The sequence below is a fragment of the Drosophila serrata genome, unplaced genomic scaffold, assembly GCF_035046125.1.
Source record: "Drosophila serrata isolate PLE 108 unplaced genomic scaffold, ASM3504612v1 contig_112, whole genome shotgun sequence".
Lineage (NCBI taxonomy): Eukaryota > Metazoa > Arthropoda > Insecta > Diptera > Drosophilidae > Drosophila > Drosophila serrata.
In genome coordinates, this window is record NW_028257010.1 from 412906 (window position 1) to 434915 (window position 22010).

At 40.6% G+C, this 22010-nt stretch overlaps 3 protein-coding genes across 6 annotated transcripts; all 3 read right to left on the reverse strand.

Annotated features, from left to right (window-relative positions):
* Nucleotides 1–2569: 2569 nt before the first annotated feature.
* On the reverse strand, nt 2570–9566 carry LOC110182815 (carnitine O-acetyltransferase-like). Of its 4 annotated transcripts, XM_020950949.2 has the most exons (5): nt 9366–9565; nt 8679–9296; nt 3620–4068; nt 3309–3557; nt 2570–3241 (listed from the first exon to the last, which is right to left on the reverse strand). In XM_020950949.2, exons 1-5 carry the CDS (start codon nt 9402–9404, stop codon nt 2692–2694), a joined length of 1905 nt encoding a protein of 634 aa, XP_020806608.2. In that variant the 5' UTR covers nt 9405–9565; the 3' UTR covers nt 2570–2691. The 4 variants fall into 4 exon arrangements, with proteins under 4 accessions (XP_020806608.2, XP_020806609.2, XP_086697404.1 ...); XM_020950950.2 differs by lacking the exons at nt 8679–9296; nt 9366–9565 and adding an exon at nt 6895–7021; XM_086841278.1 differs by lacking the exons at nt 8679–9296; nt 9366–9565 and adding an exon at nt 6674–6775.
* Nucleotides 9567–11037: 1471 nt separating this feature from the next.
* LOC147644709 (uncharacterized) lies at nt 11038–13922 on the reverse strand. The gene is made up of 3 exons (XM_086841270.1): nt 13580–13922; nt 12391–13404; nt 11038–12188 (listed from the first exon to the last, which is right to left on the reverse strand). Exons 1-3 carry the CDS (start codon nt 13920–13922, stop codon nt 11038–11040), a joined length of 2508 nt encoding a protein of 835 aa, XP_086697396.1.
* Nucleotides 13923–19956: 6034 nt separating this feature from the next.
* On the reverse strand, nt 19957–20340 carry LOC147644710 (uncharacterized). Its single transcript, XM_086841271.1, has one exon. It carries the CDS (start codon nt 20338–20340, stop codon nt 19957–19959), a length of 384 nt encoding a protein of 127 aa, XP_086697397.1.
* Nucleotides 20341–22010: the final 1670 nt, after the last annotated feature.

Here is a 22010-nt window from a genome sequence, read left to right on the forward strand (position 1 = left end):
CTCCCATCTAGAGAGGCTTTTTGAATATCAGCGGAGTCGCAAAGCCCTGAAGGCGGCTAAGATCTAAGCCCTTAGGTCAATGTATAAAGATCTTTGTGAAGAAGATCTATAAGGTACGCTCCACACGACACTGAGAGCATCGACGGGATTTTCGATCATCTGTTTTCTAAGGCAGAAATCCCGGACGCCACGATGGAGACCGCGACGCTGTCCGTAGAAGAGTTTGAACCAGTCCTACAGACGGAGATCCTGGCTTGTGCTACCAGAGTCCTGACGTCATCCAAAAATTGTGCTCTAAGAGTTGCTGTTTATGGAGCTCTTCAACAAGTGCCTCAGGGAAGGCATCTTCCCAGCGAGATGGAAAACTCAGAAGCTGGTTCTGCTACCTAAGCCACCTTCCATCCTACAGACATATCTTTTTGATCGATGGTGCTGGCAAGGTGATGGAATAACCGATTCGGACAAGGCTTGTGGAGGCCAACACGGCGTCAGGTGATCTATCCACCATCCAGTTCGGATTTAGGAAGGCTAAGTCAACTGCGGACCCCATATCCTAGGTGGTGGACATCGCTAAAGCTGCGGGCTAACGGGAGAAAAAAGGAGCGAAGGAGTACTGCTTAATCGTCACGCTGGATATCCGTAACACGTTCAATTTGGCGAGATGAGGATGCATCTGGGAAGCCCTTACAATCTTCGGGGTACCACCATACATACTTAAGATGCTGAAGACTTATTTTAGCGTCCTAGTCCTGAAATATGTATATGATGGCGGAGACAGAGCGTCCGAGTTATCCTGCGGAGTTCAGCAAGGGTCGGTCATGGCGCCATTGCTGTGGAATGAGATTTAATATAGCGTTTTATGGGGCATGATTATCGACCTGAGGCTATCCTTCCGCGAGAATCAGTATATTCCGACAAGCTGAGCTCACGTTCAGCAGAGCCACTGCCTTGCGGCCATAGGGAGAGCGAGAAAAGGAACACCAAGGGCCAGAAAATCGGTGCAGCGCAACCGCGAAATCGATCGGTAGAACGAGGCCGCGGCCAAGCCGCCCCAAAGCAGGCCACTGAACTTTTTCGAAAACCGGCTCCGGGACAAACGCGTCCTCCTGAAAAAGGGTGAACACCCATGAAAATTGACAGCAGTCACCGTGACTTAAGCTCCAGCCACAGAACCGAGTCCTGACCCCGTGATTGAGGGACATCAACGCTCGAGGCGTTTCAGGCTGAGCCTTGTTGTGTTGTGTGGTTTTCTGAAACGTGGAGTGTGGCGGGGCGAGGCAGGAACATGCAGATACTTGTATACCACGATATCCCAGTCGGACTTTGAGTCCTGCGGTGAGTAATTCAGGATAGAAAACTATGTCGAGCAGGGATGGCCTTATGCATGGTTCCAAGTTCTGCAAATTGACAAGAGCAACATTCAGTACCTGAATCGAACGCTGCTCCGTTCAACGTAAAATTCTGTTCTGAGGTATTTCCCTATCGGGGTATTTTTGTAACACGCAGTGCGCCAATAAAAGAAGAAAGGAAAAACTCGCAATTATTTTACGTTTTACTTTATTTTTTTAATTTTATTTATTTTTATTTTATTTGTATTATTTTTTATTTTATAATTATAATCGGAAAAAAATATTTAGAGAATATAACCATATTTATATAAACAATATTATATATTCGAGAGTTTGTGTTCATTTTATATACTATAATTGTATTATCTTTTTAACCACAGTTAATTATTTATTTGAATTTTGTTGTTATCCCCTAGCGGGATTTGAACTCGCGGGTGCTCTAACCCTTGAGCCACGCGTCACGATCGCCTCGCGATGGCAAAGTCAAATATAAAGCGAGCAAAAAAAAAATGTCCTAAAGGGTTGCAAGTTTTTGTCCCTCTCACACGCGATATGCGCATATGTGTATATCGCCCACGCAGTTTAAGTTGTCTATGTGGCGCGATGTGCAAGCGGCCGGACTGTTAGGTTAGTGGGTCCTATAATATTCTAAAAAAGTTTGTGAGTATGGTTGAAAATGATTTACATAAAAACAATGTAACAAATAAAAAATTGTAAATCGTCCACCGCGGCCAAAAAATTAAAAATTCCTAGAAACGAGTATTTATAAAATGATTACATAAAAAATTGGTCAGATTTATCAAGATTAAAGGAATCCTAATTTTCTAAAAGAAATTTCGAAATAATCAATGTCAAACACGCGTAATAGTAATTTATGTTATTTAAAAAAAAGAATAAAATAAAAAATCATAGACAGAGAATGCAATATAAAATGCGAAAGGACATACATACACGATTACCAATATTTGTTCAGTTTTAGTTTAAATTGTCGCTTTCTAAAATGTCGTGTGCGACCGGGACTAAACATGACTTTAAAAACTAACTGCATAATATTTTAAAGTCAAACAAAATACATTATTAAAATAATTTATTGCATAATTCATTAAAATTTATTGTATTTAAATTTTTTAACACACTTCGCTGAAATCACAGCTTAAACTAGTTTCTTGCAAATGTAACTTCTGTTTTTGTCACCACCAACCAAGAGTTATAAGTTTCAAATTTTGTAAAATTAAAATAAAGTCTTGGCACATGTTTTTTTATTTTGAATGCGTACGAATGTCGCATTCGACATCAGAAAATTACCTATATGTATTTTTTTTAAAACATTTAATTTTGTTTATCAACCTTCTGTAGTATTATCTAAAAGGTCCTTCATTTCATGAAAAGACTGTTCAAGAGTCTGTTTAAAATTCAAAAGATCGGTCACATTACAGTGACGCCAAGCCGATATAGCTAAAATTATGTCATTATCGCGAGGATTGTAGCAGCACGCATATCCATCGTCTACAGCTGGTCCATATCCCATGAATGCATTATATTTTGTAGCGACCTGTGAAGTTGACATGCGAAAATGACTCGATTTGACAAAGCCCGGTGATGAATAGAACTCTGGGATAGGCAGATTATTTTCCATAGCCATGACCTTTAGTCCGAGCAGGTGTCGGTCGACGCCTTTGCCTTGCAGCGCTAACTTTGCGTACATCTGATGACTCATTACTGCCTTACGAAGTTTATCAGCACATTCCTCTTTCGAGGCTTTCGAATTATTTTGCATGGCCCGACAGAAGGACACTGATTCATTTGAACAAGACCGTATTGTTTCAGTCCGACCTCCTTCAAATATACGCAAGTGTGCCGACTCATATTGCGCAGCCGGCTCGGAGTGCATTCTGCAAATAAACAAAAATACAACATGAAACAGACATTAAATTAAATATAGCTAATTAATCAACTTACTTAAAGAAAGCAAGCTGCAACGCTATCTGTATAAAACTATCTGGACCCAGGCGCTGTTTTTTTATAAACTCTTTTCCAAATTTATCGAACTTGAGAACTTTTATCTGAAGCGATTTTGCCAGCTCATCAAGATTTTGTTGCGCAATATTCAGGCACTGTCCAATGCGATCATTTGGTTTACAAAATTGTATTTTACCGGTAGGAATGACGTCTTTGGAACCACAATCTCCAAAATTACGATCCTCCTCCCTAAGACAAAAAATGTATAATGTAACTTAACTTACAAGGCCAAGCTTATGATAATTACATACAACTTTTTCATGACATAATCCATCATCATTGCGATTGGCTGGCCCTCGGCAGGAGAATGTTCATAAGTGAATCCAACATTACCATTTGGGTTAACAACCAATTGAATTGTCTTGTCCATCCACCGGTTGCCGCTGTTGATATGGCTACCACTTCCATGAATCAGTGAAGATATAAGCTCATCGTCCTCTTTACCTTTCATTAAACTGGTACATTGGTCGAGTGACACGGTAAATAAGGCACCTTGAATCGTTTCCAGAGCATCTCTATTGACTGGTATATCGGACAAGTTTTCATAGGCATCGGCCCAGTTGTCCCTTGAGTCTGTAGTTAAAATTCCATAGGCAACACCAATTGTTGTCTCAGTTTTCATTATATTTTCCAATTGAAGCTCCAGACAGGAAGCAGATATCAGTTTTCCCTTTTCGTCGTATATTTTCATTTTATAGAACTGTAATGAACATATATATCGTTATATTTTAAATATTTGACAATCTTATTTTTATGCTGCTTAACAAAAAAAAATAATATGTATACATATATATATATATCTGTCTATATATTTTATTGTTGGTTTAATTTATTAAATATATTTATTTTTTGAAACCTCCATTTTACAATATTAATACTAATCTTTTCATTTAATATGTACCATATGTTAATGACCACCTCAGGTCACCAAATCGAAATTTGTTATTGTCGACAGTACTTTTTTTGCAAAACCCATGAGATGTTTAAATAAAACTATTTCAGAAATATATGCGTACATAAATGATCTAGTATTGTTTTTAAATTAAATGTATTGGACAAATTAAAAATTTTGACAATTTATCGCTTCCTCCCATATTCCGGTTTCTTGAAAGATTTGTAGGAAAATTCCGTAGTTAAATATTCGTTTCAACAAGACTCCAAATTTTGGGATACTTTCTATGACAAAAATAAGAAATGGGGGTGATATCAAACTTCGTCCTTTAGGAAATTGTACTACCTAGCGTTAAAATAGAGAGACGTATAAACGGACATACGACTCGGACGTGGTTCTGATCTAGAATAAATATACATTACTTTATAGGGTCGCATATGTTACCATTACAGCATTGCGAACTAAAATGATGTTTATATAAAGCTACAGTTTACAATGAGGTCATTAAGATCCAATTATCCAATTTGATCAAATGAAAATAAATACTAACAGGATTTTATTAAATATTTATAAATTCGGGTTTAACATTAACCTATACATATTTAAAGTTTTACAGTTGCAGTTTTATATTACCAGTTTTAGTCAATATGATATAAATATGCTATTTTCATAAAATATAAACCAAAATATTTAAATGATTAAAAATGTGATACTTTTCAAAGAATATGAAAATATGTTGAAAAACAACTAAGTATTAATTTTTTTTGATGCTATATTGTACGACTCCTTTTAATTAAACCATGATGCCTATATCGGTTGGACCAGTTCAGACTTAAATACTAGGGAGATGATGTAGAAGACTATCTGCAGTTTTATTAAAATGGCTTGAAAACTAAGGGATCGCTTTTCGTAGAAACAAATAGACGGACATAACTAGATCGCACTAGCTGTTAAGAACATGCATATATGTATAATTTATAGGACCGACTAACATTATATCTCGCAAGGGTATAACAAATGCGTTATTTACTGACACCTCAAGAGTGAATTAGTCTAATGTACTTAAAACAATGTTCTAGATTAAATAAATATATTCACAAGTTGAATTTTGGATAGCCCCCCCACATGGACCAGTTAAACCCCATATACTGTCTCCACTAAACATTTGTAGAGAGTTTAAGTGCGAGAATTAGAGGGACATACAACTTTGAAGATGGGATTAAAAGAATTTGTTTTGTAATAACTCGCATGTTTATGATTCGATTTTACTTAACATTTCTGAGTACTTCAGCACAGTTGTCATTATTTGATACTATTAACTTACGCCGAATTTAAATTATAGTTTTGTTAATTGGTTTTATTTCCCTATTAAGTTGAGCGCAAGTGTTAGCTTTTGCATATTTTGCATTTCTTTTTGTGCCTTCGTTTTGTTTTCGTTTGAGCAGTTGCGACAGCTAAACGTATTAGTTTTCTATCCCCCACGCTCTCTCGCTCTCGTTGTGCCGCTGTACTTATTATCTTATCTTAACTTTCACGCTCTCCCGATCGCGCTGTGCCGCTGCACTTCTTTTCTATAGAACTCTTTTTTTTCTTCAAGTACAAGTACAGTGGTAAATCTTAATGTCCGCTAATATTGTCTGTTTCGCCAAAACCTGCAAAAAGGCTTCTTCTACAGGGGTACAGAAGGGGTAAGAACACCGGCTTACGCTACTGCTGATCGTGTCTTTCATGCGGTCAACCAAGGGCGGCTTTAAGGACATTTTATCGAGTTTTCGTAAAGCTCATAAAATTTTCTTGGCGCTGGATACTCAATTTAATAGCCTTACGCTATTAAATGAGTATCTCTAAGCTGTCGACCATTTCGAAAATATAATAACTCCCCATTTACAGCACCGTTGCAAATCAGGTGTTTCTCCATGTCAACATGGATTTATTAAGCGAAGATCAAGAACAACTAATCCTTTGGAGCTCTCTTCCTATATTATTAAGGGTTTTCATAATAATTTTCAGACAGATTTAATTTATAATGATTTCAGTAAATCATTTGACTCATTTGTTAGCCATTCTCTCCTCGTTAGGAAACTCGTTTTTAGGGGGTTTCCAGTTGATCTTCTTAATTGAATCTCAAGTTATCTGACTGCTAGGAGTCAAAGGGTCTTCTTTAAGAATAACTTATCAAATGTCCTAAGGGTTACTTCTGGCGTCCCGCAAGGTAGCTATTTGGGTAGCCTATAGTTTACATTATTTCTAAATGACCTACCCAAAGTCTAGACTAACTCCAGAGTGCCTATGTACGCTGATGAGAGATCTTAATAATTTTCAAACATGGTGCCTCATAAACTTATTAAACTTAAACGGCTCTAAATGCCAGCTAATTACATTCTCTTTTGTCGTTCCCAAGCTTGCAACTTACACGCTGAACTGCTGTTTTTTGGAAAGAATTAATTCTGTTGACGATTTGGGCTTCCGTTTGAACTCTAAACTTGACTTTATGGGTCATATTTCGTCTATGGTGAATAGAGCCAGGGGTGTGCTTGGATTTATTAAACGGTGGTCGAAAAAATTCAATGACCCTATGTTACTTAATCCCTATAGATTTCATTAGTTCGTCCTATCTTGGAGTATGGATCTTACGTTTGGAGCGCTCAATACGGTGTCCATAGAAAACGCATCGAGTCGGTTCAAATAACTTTTTATTTTTCGCTCTTCACGGTTTAAATTGAGACGTAAACCAAAGATTACCTTTTTACTCTTAAAGGCTCCTCCTAATTAACTTACCAGCCTTAGCCAATCGTGGAACGTTGCTAGGAATAATCTTAATTTATAACATTATCCATGGTGATGTGGAAAGAGCTGACCTGTTGAGTCAGCTCAATTTCCACGTACCATATATAAGTATTAGATCCTATAATACCTTTACAGTTGCGCACTGTCGAACCTCATTTGAACTGCATGAACCCTTTAGAGTTTTATGTGCAAAATATAATGATTTGTACACACTAATCTCCAACGTAGACAGTCTTCCCCAATTAAACACTTTAATACTAACATACTTAGTAAACATGCAAGCAAACAACTTGGCAGAACGTCGCTAGTCCTCATATTCTGTCCTATATATTCCATCACTCCTACTAACACCTAACCTACACAGGCACGTGTCCGGTGCCATACGGGCCACTTAAGTGTACTGACCTTAGTGTATCAACGTCCATGTATATAACAAAAAAGTAAAAGGTTTATTATCATAAAACTTACATAAACATTTTATAAAATTGCAAAATTAAAATTTTAATTAATTAAGCTCTGGGAATACTCTGATTAAGGCGTAGAAAATTCATAATATATCACATTTAAACAGAATTAAAATGTTTACCTTATTTTTAGGGTTGCGTAAAAGGCATTTTATATTTCTAACAATAAAAAACACGAGCCAACTTTAATTGTCCGAATCTGTAGCGTAACTACTGTGCTGTTGTCCATCGGGCATTTATGTTAGACAGTCTAATACAAGTCCCACAAATTTTTATTATAGTTTAATAAAGTTGCGCAGAGCCGGACAAACAAATAGCAAAAGACTTTACAATCAATCTTGTAAATTTAATACTTGCAAGCAGAACTTGTGATTTTTACTGTACACTTACAGGGTATTATACTTTCGGTCAGAAGTTTGAATCGCAGTGAAGACATCATCTTCGATCATATATAGTATATATTTTATTGATCAGCATCAACAGCCGAGTCGATCTATGTAAGTCTGTCCGATTCTACACAAACAAGTCTCTCAGTTTTGAAGCTATCTATCTAAATAAAACTTTGAAGTTAGCCTTTTGTATAAGTCAGAACGGGCCGAATCGAACGATTATATCATACGACTGCCATACGAACGAGCTCAAAATTTTTAGAAAAAAATATAACTTTTCCAGTTCATTTTCATTATTCAATTATTAAATTTTATGAAAATCGGACTACTATATCATATCACTCCCATGGGAACGATTATGAAATGAATACAGCTAAAAATAATAGTCCTTCAGTTCTAAAAATATTTTCATCTAATTATTATAGAATTTTCGAAGAACTATATCATATAACTGCCATAGAAACTATCGTTAAATGTAGAGGAAAACGTCAAACTATGAATGTAAAACTGTAACTATAAAACTTTAAATATAAGAAGTTTAGGTGACTGTTATGAAAGTTTTCATTGTTTTTTAACACAAATATATATAATTTATATTGTACTAATTATTGATAGAGTTGCAATCTGCAAGGTATTGGTTGTACAGATCCGATAGCAAACTACAGAGGTATTCAAATTTCAACGATCTAAGCTTAGCCGTTTTTTTTTTTGCTATCCCTATTTGTTAAATATAGACAATTAATATGTATTACTAATATATTTCGTAGAATGTACTTACATGATTCTTATATATAACGACTACATAATCGGAGCATGGATTATATACAATCTCATCTGTACCCCGCCGTGGTATTCGACATGTACCGAATACTTTGCCAAACTGGCTATTGTCCAACTCATTGTTGCCCATTTTGACAATTGGAATCTTGTGGGCTTTTACCATGTCATTGAACTCGCCCAAGCCAAAAATAACTTTAGACGTGTAGACAATAAAAGCATTTGTATCCTTAAAGTCTTGTCGGGGAAAGGTCATGCCAGGACTGACAAAGACGGTAACTGGATATCGATATTGCAAATATGCAGCTTTCAGCCACCGGTCTGCTAACCAGTTTTTTTCTTTGCTTCCAACATCCTCTAAGAGTTTTTGGAGATTACTGCCCTCCCCGTTTAGGAACTCTTCAGTGAGTTTAATTTGTTGCCTCAGTTCTGTGAGTGTCAGGAAAGGTTCAACAGTGCTCATAAATCGATTTAGGGTTTCTTTAAGCGGCAATACATGGTAAGACAAAAGATTTGACTGCTTCGAATCCGACGAAGTTTCCTTAGTGCTGGTGTAACTAGCTGGAAGCAGTTGTTTGTCAAATGCATTCTTCGTTTGCTGAAGTAGCGAAGTTTTCGTCTGTAAACCAATTGAAATGGTAAGGGTGTTATTGGTTCTGAGGGTTAAAGGAGCACTTGTGCCACTTGCCAGATGTAATAAAGCTTTTCCACTGATAGGGAACCTCATATCGGCATCGCGCTTTTCGAACAGTCTTCTTTATTTGTGGTTAACGTCAAATTCCAATCTCCATAGCTTCTTATAAAGCATAGGAGCAGCTTAGAGCAATTTATAAAAATGAGGTTTAACCCTAAGTTTACTATACGATTGCGTTGTTTTAAATAAAAAAAAGCATTGTATCTTTCATAATCTGTAGAATATAAAGTTGTTATAGTAACAAAAGCAATTTTTTTAGAGTCTTTATAACTGATGAACCTAAGGTCCTTCATTATTTTCATTTTCAATAATAAAATTTTTAATCTTAAAATTTTAACCTGACCGTGGACGTGATTTGAACGTTTAGTCTCCGGAAGGTGGTAACTTTTGCTTCAAGACTCAGCTTTTGTGGCTATATTACTACATTATAGGACGATTGGACTACGTTATCAACCGGTGGTTCTGTGATTTCCCATAGTCGCGCTAAAATGTGAGGAACGCGACTGTGACAGTCGTACGTTTGTTCCTTTTAATTATTGTGTCTTTGCGCTACCATCTTAAGTAGCAGTAGTAGAATGAATGGACTGGTTATGAAATGAATTGGGTTATATGTATTTTTTGTACGTTTTTCTCGCAGATTATATAGAATCATTTGCAAATTCAACAGAATCATTTGCAGCTTCAGGGTTCTCTTTGTAACGGAAATTTTCGTTCCCCTTTGTTGGGGAATCGTTGGCGGGTGCCAAGCGTAACAGGACGCCAATCCTCAAAAGTCTGCTGCACGTTTGTGAGAGTTTGACCAGAACTCGAGCCTGCAGGAAGCATGTCACGGCTTAAGATTAAGCAAATTTTTAACTCTTAAAATTAATAAAAACTTTGTTTTCATCCAACCCATCCAGGAATTTGCATACAGTAGGCGTTAGAAAATTTTAATTCGGATTACCCGAGGAATTATCCGGCAATCCGTAAGCAATCTTGCTAGGAACTTGTCGTCAATTTCGACACAATTTCCCCCTGAATCAGAAGGGAATTTCAAACCGGATTTAGAACAGAATCAGCCGGGAATACCAGACTAAATCAGGCTGTAATCGTAGGGGAATTCAAAGCAGAATCACATTGAAATCCGAGATGAAAACGTGCAAAAGATCCCCGGAACCCCCCGCCCCCTAGTAAATATCGGGCGCAATTTATAATTTATATTTTCTTTTATTGATTTATTAATAAAACTTTTTAATTTGTTTAACCCTCTAAGCCCCAATTGTAGAAATATTAAAAGAAACTATGTTGGATAATATTCTTTGGGGTAAATGATGGTTATAATGATAATTTTAAATATGACCTCAAGAAGTGTGTACTAATCTTAGCAGCCGTCCCGAAACGCTTGCCTCCGTTCCGCAAGCGCATTAGGAACCTCGTCGTCCCAATCCAGAGTTGCCAGAGTTCCGTCTGCATGCGTTTTCTTCGCCATAGTTACGTCCTTCAGTATTAACTTTCCCGAGATGATGACCGGCGCGATGAGACCCAGTGGGTCAAACAGCCTTGCTATGCTCGATAGAATCATCCTTTTGGTTAAGCTATCCGGTATCTCAAAATTGATCCGAAATTTGAAACAGTCCTTATTTGGAAGCCAATACATTCCTAGCGCCTTGATAGGATCCGTGGTGTCCTAGTTTAAAGGTGTCTGACTGCACTGATGCTCCAACGGAATAGAGAGCAGGATACTCGCTTCATTGCTGGACCATTTCCGCAACTCCATGCGCGCGGATTTTATCGCCCCCGCCACCTTGGTCCTCTTGTCTTCCGTCTCTTCTATCGAAAGAATGTCGTCCACGTATATCTCATGCATCAACACCTCTTCCGCTTTAGGAAATGAACGCCGTTCATCCTTCGATAGCTGTTGAATGACCCTGATGGCCGTGAAGGGCGCAGAAGCCGTTCCGAACGTTAGCGTCGACAATGCATAAACGTGGATCGATCCATCCGCCGCCCTCCATAAAATCCGCTGATATTGGGCGTCTTCCGGGTGCACATCAATGCAGCGATAAATTTTTTGTATATCCGCCGTGAAAACGAAACGATATTTCCGCCAATTGAGTATGACTGCCGACATGTCGATTTGCAGTGTAGGCCCGGTCCACAGAATATCGTTTAACGACCTTCCGTTGCTTGTCCTTGAGGAGGCGTCGAAGACGATTCGCTGTTTTGCCGACTGAGGCTCCTTCTTGAAGACAGCGTGATGTGGGAGTACACAAGAGGTTACATGCATATTAGTGGAAGTATTCTTTACTGAACTACTTTCACTGCCCACAGTCGGCGCTATTTGCTCGAGCGCGAAGTATTCCTCGATCTCATCCACATATTTGCTCCACCGGTCCGGACTGCTGGACAGGCGTCTTTCCAATTGTAGGAACCGATTAAGCGCCATTTGCTGAGATCTTCCTAGGACCATGGCTGGGTCCCGATAAGTTTTAAAGGGCAACCGCACTATATAGCGGCCATCCCCTCGACGTACGTAAATCTTCTGAAAGAAGGCCTCGCACCAGAGGTCCCCCTCCGATAACGAAGGGCGTTCTGGGACTGACTCTACCTCACAGAAGCGCTTCAGCCATGCATCGGTGTCCAAAAGCACTCGATGACAGCGCAACTGGGTTGATTCCCTCACGCCTTCTGCACGTCCAGAGAGAATCCATCCAAAGTGCTTATTCTGAGCTAAGGGCTCGCCAGGCAGTCCGATCCTGGTGTCTGGCAACATTATTTGCGCCAACATGTCCACTCCTAGAATGAGGTCGACTCGCTTCGACCAGGAGTAGTGAGGATCTGCCAACGAGAGCCCTAGAGCCCCAACGCTGTGGCGTGAAGCTAAGACTCGTCAGGCAGGAAGTAACCGAAGGGAGAACGTAGGCTGAATCGACCTCTAAAGAAAAAGTTGGGTTAATAATACTGCCGATTTCGAAATTGACTGTATACTTGCAACGACGACCAACCCCGGGGCCGACCCCAAAAATGGACGCTCGGGTACTGGCCCGCGTCAGATGCAGGGACTTTACGACGTGCTCAGATACTATAGTTGCCTCAGATCCTTGATCAATGAGAGCATTAATGATGGCTTGCAGCCCGTTGACCGGATTTCGCACGGTGATACGAGCAGTGGCGAGAAGTACGCTCCTCGAAGAAACATTCGGCGACGTTGCCGAATGGCATCTGTAAGATGCGCTTGGGGTTTGACTCGAAATTGACCGCCGGCTCTGCTGAGATATGTTCTCCGTGGCTGTGGGTGCACTAAGATGCGGCGTTGAAGGCCGGACCGGCTGAGCCATTACTGGGAAGTGCAACAGGGTGTGATGGCGCTGCCCACATACTTGGCAGCTCTTGTTGCTGGTGCAGCGCGGCAGCGCATGTGACTTGCTCAAACAATTGATACATAATTTCGCTCTGCTCACTATATCCTTTCTCTGATAGCAGTCCAAAGCCAGAAAGGCTGTGCAACGACGCAGAATATGGTCGCCCCCACAGTGGTAACAGGCGCTATTCGCCCGTCCTAAGCGCTCCTGTGCATTATGCACTCGCACTCGTTTGCTAGGGTCGGTGGATCCTGGGCCAATATTGGAGTCGTACGACGAGCTTCGGTTCTGAATCGCATCCATTACGATCAGCCGATCATTCAAAAATGATTCCAATTCCTTGTAGGTCGGAACGGCGGCGCCGCTTCCTTGATGATGCTCCCAAGCGTTATGGGTCTCCTTGGGCAGATTCGATGCTACGTAATGCGCCAACCAGTGCTGCGATTCCCCGTCCAAGGCTTGAACGCGGCGGAATGCAGCCAGGCAAACATTGAACGTGCTTAACATCGATCCTATTAATTCTGTACTATCTCTTTGAAACCTGGGCAAAGCGTAGATAGCGTTCATGTGGTGAGAAAAGACGAGACGAGGATTATTATACCTTTTAATCATCATTCCCCACGCCACGGCGTAGTTTGACTCCATGAGGTGCATTTGTCGGATGTCATTATCGCGCTCTAGTGGCAACGACTCTTTGAGAAAGTGTAACCGTTGAACATTACTCAAATGGTTGTTGTTGTGTATGAGGCTCATGAAGGCGTCATAATATCCTGGCCAGCTCACACACTCACCGGAGAACTTGGGAACTGCCATCTGTGGCATGTTTAGTCGCACTTTCGGGTCGGCGCCCCCTGTTGGGGGGCGCACCTGTTGGGGGCGGTGGTGCCGGAATCTCGGATCCAAGTTTGTCCAAGTCCTCCGCGATGACGCAATAGGCGTCCATATAGCGCTCCTCGAATTCCGACAGGAAACTTTTCCCGGCATAGCTTGAGCCCGCAAACCCTTCTAGATTCACGATCACGGAATCCGTCTCCCGAAACGCGTTCCTAATTTCTTCCACTTGTTCCAGACGCTTCTTTAGATAAATTCTTGTTTTCCTCGATTGCGAATCCTTCTTAAATTTCTGCAAGACCGATTTGAGAGATTGGTAACGATTTGCCTGCAAATTTGCTAACTGCTCCAAAGTCGGAGCCTCCGAATCAGATTTCATGCTGCCGAACGTAAAACAAACTTAGCGCAACTCACCAACCCAAAAATCATGTAATTTGAAAATTCGGTAAATTCTTGTCTCGCACGCAACTTGTCCACTTACTCCGTTTGCACACAAGATTCCACCCTCCAGAAGCAGCGAAAACAAAGAAGAAGCGTCTCGAAAGTTCCGTGACCTGCAGCTGCGGCGCCTATGTATCGTCGTTTCCTTTCCCGTGTTTCGAGAGGCCGGGAATAAGCGCAGAAGAAAATGGATGAAGTGTCTCATGGAGGGCTTATAAAACCATCGGTGCAGTTCATAGAACAAATTAAAAATTTGGAAGTAATATTTTTAAGTTTCGTCAATGACACTTTTCAAATAACAAAAAAGGTTAAAGACAATCTGAAAAAAGCTGCCGAAAATTTAAATATTAGCTTAACTATTAAAAAATTATATTTTAAGACAAGAATATACTCGCCACTCAAAAACAAAAACAACGGCTCATTTCCAACTCAAAATTGTTAAAAATTAAATTATAAAAAAAAAATGTTCAACTTCTTTTATTACAAGAGGAAATTTAAAGCCCCAAACATCATCTAAGGTTCAATCAACACATTCTATTGTTGTCCCGCTCGCACTTACTAAGTTGAGCCCATCTCAATCGCACTCATTGCTATGATTGAAGAGGTACCAGATTTTTCTGACGGAACTTGCTTTAATAATTGTATCATTATTTAAAGATTGTCCACTTTGTACATTTGGTTTATTGCTATTGCCACCAGTTGGTGCACTCCATTAAAGAGCCGTTTCCACTTGCACTGTGGCGATGTGGAGGTTTTTTAATTATATTTATTGGTTTTGGGATTTTTGACCTTATTAAAGTTTTTGGTAATCGCACCCACATTTATCACACATTTGTGAACAGTCAATTTACTACTATTACCGCTCCGACGGCCCAGTTCAAAGTCAGAGTCAACACTCCGGCAGACAAAGTTCCTCCAGTAAACACCAATAGGGTTCTGCTCGAGCAGATCTGGGCCTTCGGGGATAAGATGGAAAAGTAATATGAGTTCTGGTCAGCCTAAAATGCACAGCCACAGACATGCCTTGGAAATAGCAAAAATCGAGACCAATCGAGAATATCTTCTCGTTTTCCTGTGCTCTTTCAAATTGTTTAATCTATGGGAACAATCCTTTTTGAGCAAATTAGATGTTCTACTTTACTGAATTCATGACTTTCATACAGGATCATCATCGAAAGCTCGAGGCAATCCAAAACTCTGCTGGCTGACAATAGCTCGCTAATAATCCAGAGCTTTGAAAATAGAGTTACGGTAAATCCACAATACTGTAAACTCTATTCACAAGAGAACCACTCTATCCGTTATGTCCATTTTTCGTGCGAATGTCAGTCGCCGATATTGAGATATACATTAAGCAGCAAAAGCTGTGTTCAAGCTGTTTTTCAAGAACTCACTGACAGCACGCATAATTGCTATATGTGTAGAGGACGCCACACAAGCTTCTGCAATGAGACGGGCCTCAGCGAGTTCAGTCAGGGGCCATACCCCACCGCCAATTCACTTTATCCACAACTTTATATCAACTCTACTGTGGTGGCTCAGCCCCGTCAACTCAACATAGGCTCCCCTCTTACGCCTCACGTCCAAATCTCCAGTCTTACACATTGCCAGAGGAGTCGGTGAAGGATCTGCCACCAATACAATTAGCAAATCCCAATTACCGGGGTTCGTGCTTATTGGTTCCGACATCCTTTCATCAATCATTCTCAGCGGCTTCCACTCTCTTATCGTGGGTCAAGAGACCATATTCGAATGGATTCTTTGCGGCCCGATCGCTGTGAATTCCAAGTGTAGCATATGTTTTTTTTCTTCGCAGTTATCTGTCACCGAGTCTAAACTAGACAGAATTCTCACAAAATTGTGGGAGATGGAAGATGATCGAGGAAAGCTGATTGAGGAATCCACCTCAGTTTCTGAGGAAAACTTTACCAAGTTCACAAAACGGAATGAGGAGCCGGACATTATAAACTCATTGAAAGAGCAGTATGACTCAGTCATTCAGCAATATTTAGATTAAAGTCATATGCACCAAGTAACTCCGAATGACGACTCCAGCAATTTGTATTTGCATCATCACGCGGTCATTAAGCCCGAGAGCACCACGACGAGGGTTCACATCCTATTCAACGGTTCCAATCCCTAATCCAAAGGGAACAGTCTCAATGATATCCTTCATGCGGGGCCTGTACTGCAGTCTGATCTGTTTATCCAGATTCTAAAATGGCGATTCTTTAAATATGTGTGCTACCACAAAGATGTATAGGCGAATTCTGATTGATTCTGATCATACGCCGCTTCCAGAGAATACTGTTCCGTAATAAAGACGAAGATCTCTGTGACTATGAACTCGAAACAGTCACATTTGGCGTAAATTGTGCGCTGTTCCTTGCCATCCGCGTGCTACAGCAGTTGACTCAGGATATGTAGGGCCAATATCTTTTGGCAAGTGACATCATCTTAAAGTTCATCTACGTCGACGAAGTACTCGAAGGCACTCACACTTATCAGTTTGCAGTTTTAGCCATTAAAGAACTCCGGCTGGCTCTCGAGAGTGCCGGCTTTCCATTGTGCATGTGGACCTCAAACGGGGGGAACCTCCGACAAGCAATTCAAAGGAAGCATTTATTTAGTGCTGACTTTCTTAAACTGGAAGACGATAGCATGGCGGAGCCTTTTAGGATTCTTTGGCAAGCAACATCCGATAGTTTCTTGTTTACCCCGGTGATCTGCCTAAGAAAAACGACAGGTTTTATTTTAGATAGCCAAACTGGTCGACCCGGCGGGATCACCTTTCATAATCCGTGCCAAGATCTTTATGCAGAAAATCTGGCAACGAGAATTGGGCTGGGATCAGTCACTCCCAGTAGATCTCGAAACCAAGTGGCTTTTCCCAAGAGTTTAAGGACAGCACACTCTGGTGGGTTATCGTGAAACAGAGCTTGAGCAACGCCCTATAAAGTTCCATAGTGTTAGAGTAGAGTGGCCCCAGCAGTGGACAACTTGGAGCGTTTTTCCGCCTTCAACTGGGCTTTAAGGGTGCTCGCCTACGCGATATGGTTTGAAATAGGTGTCAAAAACACTCGACAGACCCGTCGGCAGAATTTAAGGCGCAATTGTTTACAATCGTTGATTAAAATGCTTGTTTTGTAATATTACACTATAATTAGGCAGTTGTTCAACCGAGAACGATGAACGTGTGATATGTAGGGCTAGACTGTGGAAACAAGCTAGCAAGCTCGATTATAAGCGAGTTTTAGGGTGTCATAGTGATGAGCGAGTAGTACTTTTATCATATGTTTTGTCGATTAAAGACAAACTACGAGCAGTGTGAATGTCCAACGATAAACTAATTGAAACATCTCTTCTATTTACATGGAGTGTATAACTATTGGAATTTCCATGAGCAAAAAAATATCGATATTCTATCGCACATTAAGTCGATAATTTGTAGACAATTGACGTGCCCCACGGTTTTATTTTAGTCTAGTCTATGCATATGTTTATAATTCCCACGAATGTAGCTATTTTATTATTTTTTTTTTGACATTTATCTTAAACATTGCAATGTATGTTTAACATAAAATCGTTTAACTTAAAAAGTTTTTTTTCCCTATTTTTATTTTCTAGTTTTTAGTTTTTATTTCGCATTCTGTTGTAATTGTATTCTACTTGTTGAAACCTTCCATTTGATACCCATGTTGATGGGATTGATAAAACCTAAGTTATCCGCCATTTTGTAGCGGCGGCCATCTTGAATTTATAATGCTCATGAATAAACATAATTGTATTGTCACCAAAATCCAAAGTGTATACAAAATTTCAGATTAATCGGTTGACAGGAAGAGGGTGAAATTAAATTTACTAAATTTAACCCAAGAATAAAGAAAACAAACGGGGTGAGCTAAATAAAACCGTTTAAAAACAGCAAAGTTATGTCAGTCGATCTTACAAGCTGTCCAAGGGCTAAGTCTGAGATTTTGTCTGTTTCAGTACTTGGGCCATTCATCTCAAAAAGGCGCCTGTCTTGACTACAGAGAGATTTTTGGATATCCGTTTTTTCTCACGAAAACGGGAAAGCAACGGGACAAAAGCTTCAAAGCTCATTTTTATAAGCATACCGCCGCAGAGAAATACACGTTCGAAGAAGTACCCCTTCTGACTAAGACTGAGGCGTGTACCAAGACCCCACTGACCTTATGGCTCTGAGCCCCGGTCATTTTCGGTTGGCCACTTCTTGCGGTATATAAAGCTGAGATTAAAGTAAACGACAGTTCATTAATCAACGGGTGGTAAAGATTGCGTTGGAAGGAGGAATACCTGAAGGAACTTTATAAAAGAAAGAAGTGGCGATTCCCAACGCGAGATCCAGGCTTCGTCGTGAGAAAAGAGGAAAACTTGCCATAACGGTTGGGGAGTCTCCAACGAGTCTGAACTCACACAGACGGCAAGGTCAGAGTGGTAGGCGTGCCCACATCAAAGGTGTCATCCGACGACCAGTGGCGAAGATGATTCGCTTTCCTATAATAATAAAATATATATATTTTTTCCACCATGTTGCTCGTCGCTCGCCAAGATTCGACATTTATAGATGTCGAGTGTTCAGAGGAGTGCATGGAGTGCAGGAGATTCCAGCGCTTTCTTAAACTGCTAGATGTGAAGCGGCTCCGAGTAGTACTTATTAATAAGTACATCGAGAACTGCCTGGCCCAAGAGCATTCGTGTCGGTCGTGTCGCAGCTGCGCAAGGTGTCATATTTGCAAGGAGCACAACCACACCCTTCACGCCAATGACTGAAGTGGCAGCCATCCTCGTCTTCTCAGCCTCAACAGGGGCAGAGGCGTACGCCGCTCCACCTTGCCGATGGAGGGGTCACCACCCCCTTGCTCTACCACGAGTCCGTCGCGCCCGCCTATCCTGGCCTGCACGAGTGTCGAGGAAATCAGCTAGGTGAACAACAAGGGTGGGTCGAGCTTTTTACCTGGTTCCGAGAGGGGACATGAAACCGCCAATTTTTTTTTCTTTGCTTTTTTACTCTCGAATAAAAATACCGAAGAAAGACGACCGTTCCCCAAAATCCAATTACCCATCTTTGTTTTTTCTGTGGGATTAACTGGGATCGCAGCTCATCCGACCCCAGACGTTAACAGTCACTGCCCATCTCAGAAGATTCAATCCGTCCATAGTATTCTAGCGTCCTTTACCGTTCCCACTTTCGGTATGCGTCATTTCGTGATTTTTTGTCCAAGTTAATATCATTATTTAAGATATCACTTTGGTTTATATAAATATAAAAAGCTAATAAAGTATTTAATTTGTGTGAGCTGTTGGTCTACTGTTGGAGATATGAAATTGTTATCCCAGTTGCACCTATCAAGTGCAGCCATAAGCGACTCAAAATCAACCTTTTTAAAGTAATACTGTCAAATCGTCATTATATTGCTGATCAAAGTTGTAGGACATATATGTATATGATGTCATTGTTTATGGGGAAGACAACGAATTTGACACCCTTTAGCAATTACTAATTAAAGCAAAATAGGTTAGTTTTATGCTCTATTTTATTTCTTATTTTTCTCTCGCCGGAGCTGCAACTGCCGATCGGACTTGGCTTCCATATATATTCGCTTACAATGTATCTTTGCTTAACAGATAAGGTGTTAGAAGAAGGAGAGTGAGAGGAATAGATAACAAAGAGAAGAGCTAAAAGCGCAGCAGATGCAGCGATACACCTATGCGCGCATAATTAGGCGCGAGCGATCTGCTCCGAACAAACTCCCCCGTTGAAAGAGGTACTATTCCAACTGCATCGACATCGTGGGGCAGAACGGCTAGCTTGGCGACCTCCCTCTTGATCAGACCCGTATCAGTACGGAACATGGCTACTCTGATGACGCCGTCCCTACCAGGAATGATATCCTCAATGCGCCCAAGCTGCCATTTCATAGATGGAATGTTGTCCTCCTTCAGCAACACTATGTTTCCAGGTCATCTGCGCTTTCTGCAATCGGACAGAGTGGTCGAGAGCTGAGAATGACGGTGAGAGGTTCATCAAGGGTCAAGATGGAGCATCCGGTGACCCTGTAAAATTGATATTTTGCCGCCTTGACCGCCGCCTCCCATAAACCTCCAAAATGAGGGGCATGCGGAGGGATGAATTTCCAATTGCTCCCATCCGCCAAACAGGCAGATGATATCGATGCCGTGTGCTGCTCACTCATAAACAATGCCTTTAATTCGGCAAGCTCGCTCTTCTCACCGACGAAGTTTGTAGCATTGTGGCTCCAAATGATTCGCGGACTGCCCCTCAGGTTGTGAGGTCCTGGACGACTTCCATATGTGAAGAAAGAGGCAAACATGGCGATATAGCACTTGTGGGGTGCTTTATTTTCGCTTTCCGCTTTGCAATATAAAGGCCCACAATAGTTCACTCCTGTAGCATTAAATACTGGATTAGACCGCACTCTATCTGCTGGCAGGCTACCCATAACGTACTCTCAAGTCACTGGCTTCATTCGAAAACATCGGAAGCTTTTGTGGCGTCCAATTCGCCAATAACTTTACCGCAATGTGGCAAGCAATGCTTGTAGTCCTGCACGTAAATATTTCCTATGAAAATAAATGATCATTGCCTTTGTGACTGCATGATCCTTGGGTAATAATATAGGATGCCTCATATCGTAGTCCAAGTTTGAGTTCTGCAGCCTTCCCCCATCGCGAAGTAATACATCCGGCAATTCTCTTGGGGTACATGTCGGAACGTGATGCCAAGTCATGTCTCTCTCTTTTCGCGATTCTGTTTGACACAAATACGTTAAACTCCCTTGGGGGCTGTCGAATCCATGCCAACACAATGGATGAGTCAGACAAGCAATGAAATGAGCAGTCGAAATCTATACATTACTTGACGTTTACTATAAGCTGGCAATACGTCATCCCAATCCACGTTAGCACTAGATTTTAGATTTTTTAATGATTGGTGCAATTAGTCCAAGTGGATCATAGATTTCTCTCACCTCTTCAACTGAATCACCACCAGAAATTAAATCATCAACTCATAAATCCCTAAGAAACATTTTTGCTGCAACTGATTTCTCCTCATCATAAGAGAGCTGATGCATTGCTCTTATTGCCAAGAAGGCAGCTGGCTTAACTATGGCAGCAAGTGTGTCATCATCAGAATGATTACTAGGATCCTTGACGATGGCAGCTAAGACAGACTTATGAGTTGACGCACTCGGCAGCCATTTCTTTTACTACACGTTTTCTTTTGGCTATGCACACAAAAACGAATTCCCTTGTGTCTGCTTACAGCGAACGTTTTAGACTGTTCCTGCCTCGTGCCAGCGATTCTTGTGACGACAATATCAACTGCATTCCTCATTTTCATCACTATTACCATACACGCTAAGCAACACAAGGCACCACGTATAGCGACAAGTAGCCTTATCTCGCACATTCTCAAAATTATCTACGCTCAATCGTCGGAATATAACATAAGAAATAATGAAACTAAAAGAACAGACAACGAATTAGAGATGTGTGGCGCGCAACGGCCGTTTAACTCAAGTAATATCATCGTGTCACGACACTTCTATCCTGACAATTTACGTCCTCGTGTAGTCGTTTTTATCAAACAGATTCAATTTTCACCCATATTCAAGTCTTAAACTTTATTGTTCATGTCTTTCACATTTTTCTCTGTACACCAAGTTTAGCTTTACGAACAATTTTCTTCATAACAAACTCTCTTATCCTATTTTACAAAATTAATTAATTTAATCTTCGTAGTATTTTCAGTTCACTTTCTTCATTAGAAACTAGATTATAGAAACTATAGATTATAAATGACTTAACATTACTTTCAATATACCTCACTTGGGCCTTCCGCCAGTACACTATATTCGTCTTTTCAAATCATTAAATTCTTCGTTAATCTTAACGGATTACACATGACGGATAACACATCGTCCTCTCTGACGGATAACACATCGTCCTCTCTGACGGAAAACACATCATCTCGCTTAGA

Coding starts and splice junctions, on each gene's coding strand:
- LOC147644709 (XM_086841270.1), bottom strand. CDS start 13,922: ATGAAATCTGATTCGGAGGCTCCGACTTTGGAGCAGTTAGCAAATTTG. Junction 13,405..13,579: donor GGCACCACCGCCCCCAACAG/GTGCGCCCCCCA, acceptor ACTTTCTCAAAG/AGTCGTTGCCACTAGAGCGC. Junction 12,189..12,390: donor CCTGCATCTGACGCGGGCCA/GTACCCGAGCGT, acceptor TCTCGTTGGCAG/ATCCTCACTACTCCTGGTCG.
- LOC147644710 (XM_086841271.1), bottom strand. CDS start 20,340: ATGTTTGCCTCTTTCTTCACATATGGAAGTCGTCCAGGACCTCACAAC.
- LOC110182815 (XM_020950949.2), bottom strand. CDS start 9,404: ATGAGGTTCCCTATCAGTGGAAAAGCTTTATTACATCTG. Junction 9,297..9,365: donor GAAAAGCTTTATTACATCTG/GCAAGTGGCACA, acceptor ATTGGTTTACAG/ACGAAAACTTCGCTACTTCA. Junction 3,242..3,308: donor TTGCAGCTTGCTTTCTTTAA/GTAAGTTGATTA, acceptor GTTTATTTGCAG/AATGCACTCCGAGCCGGCTG.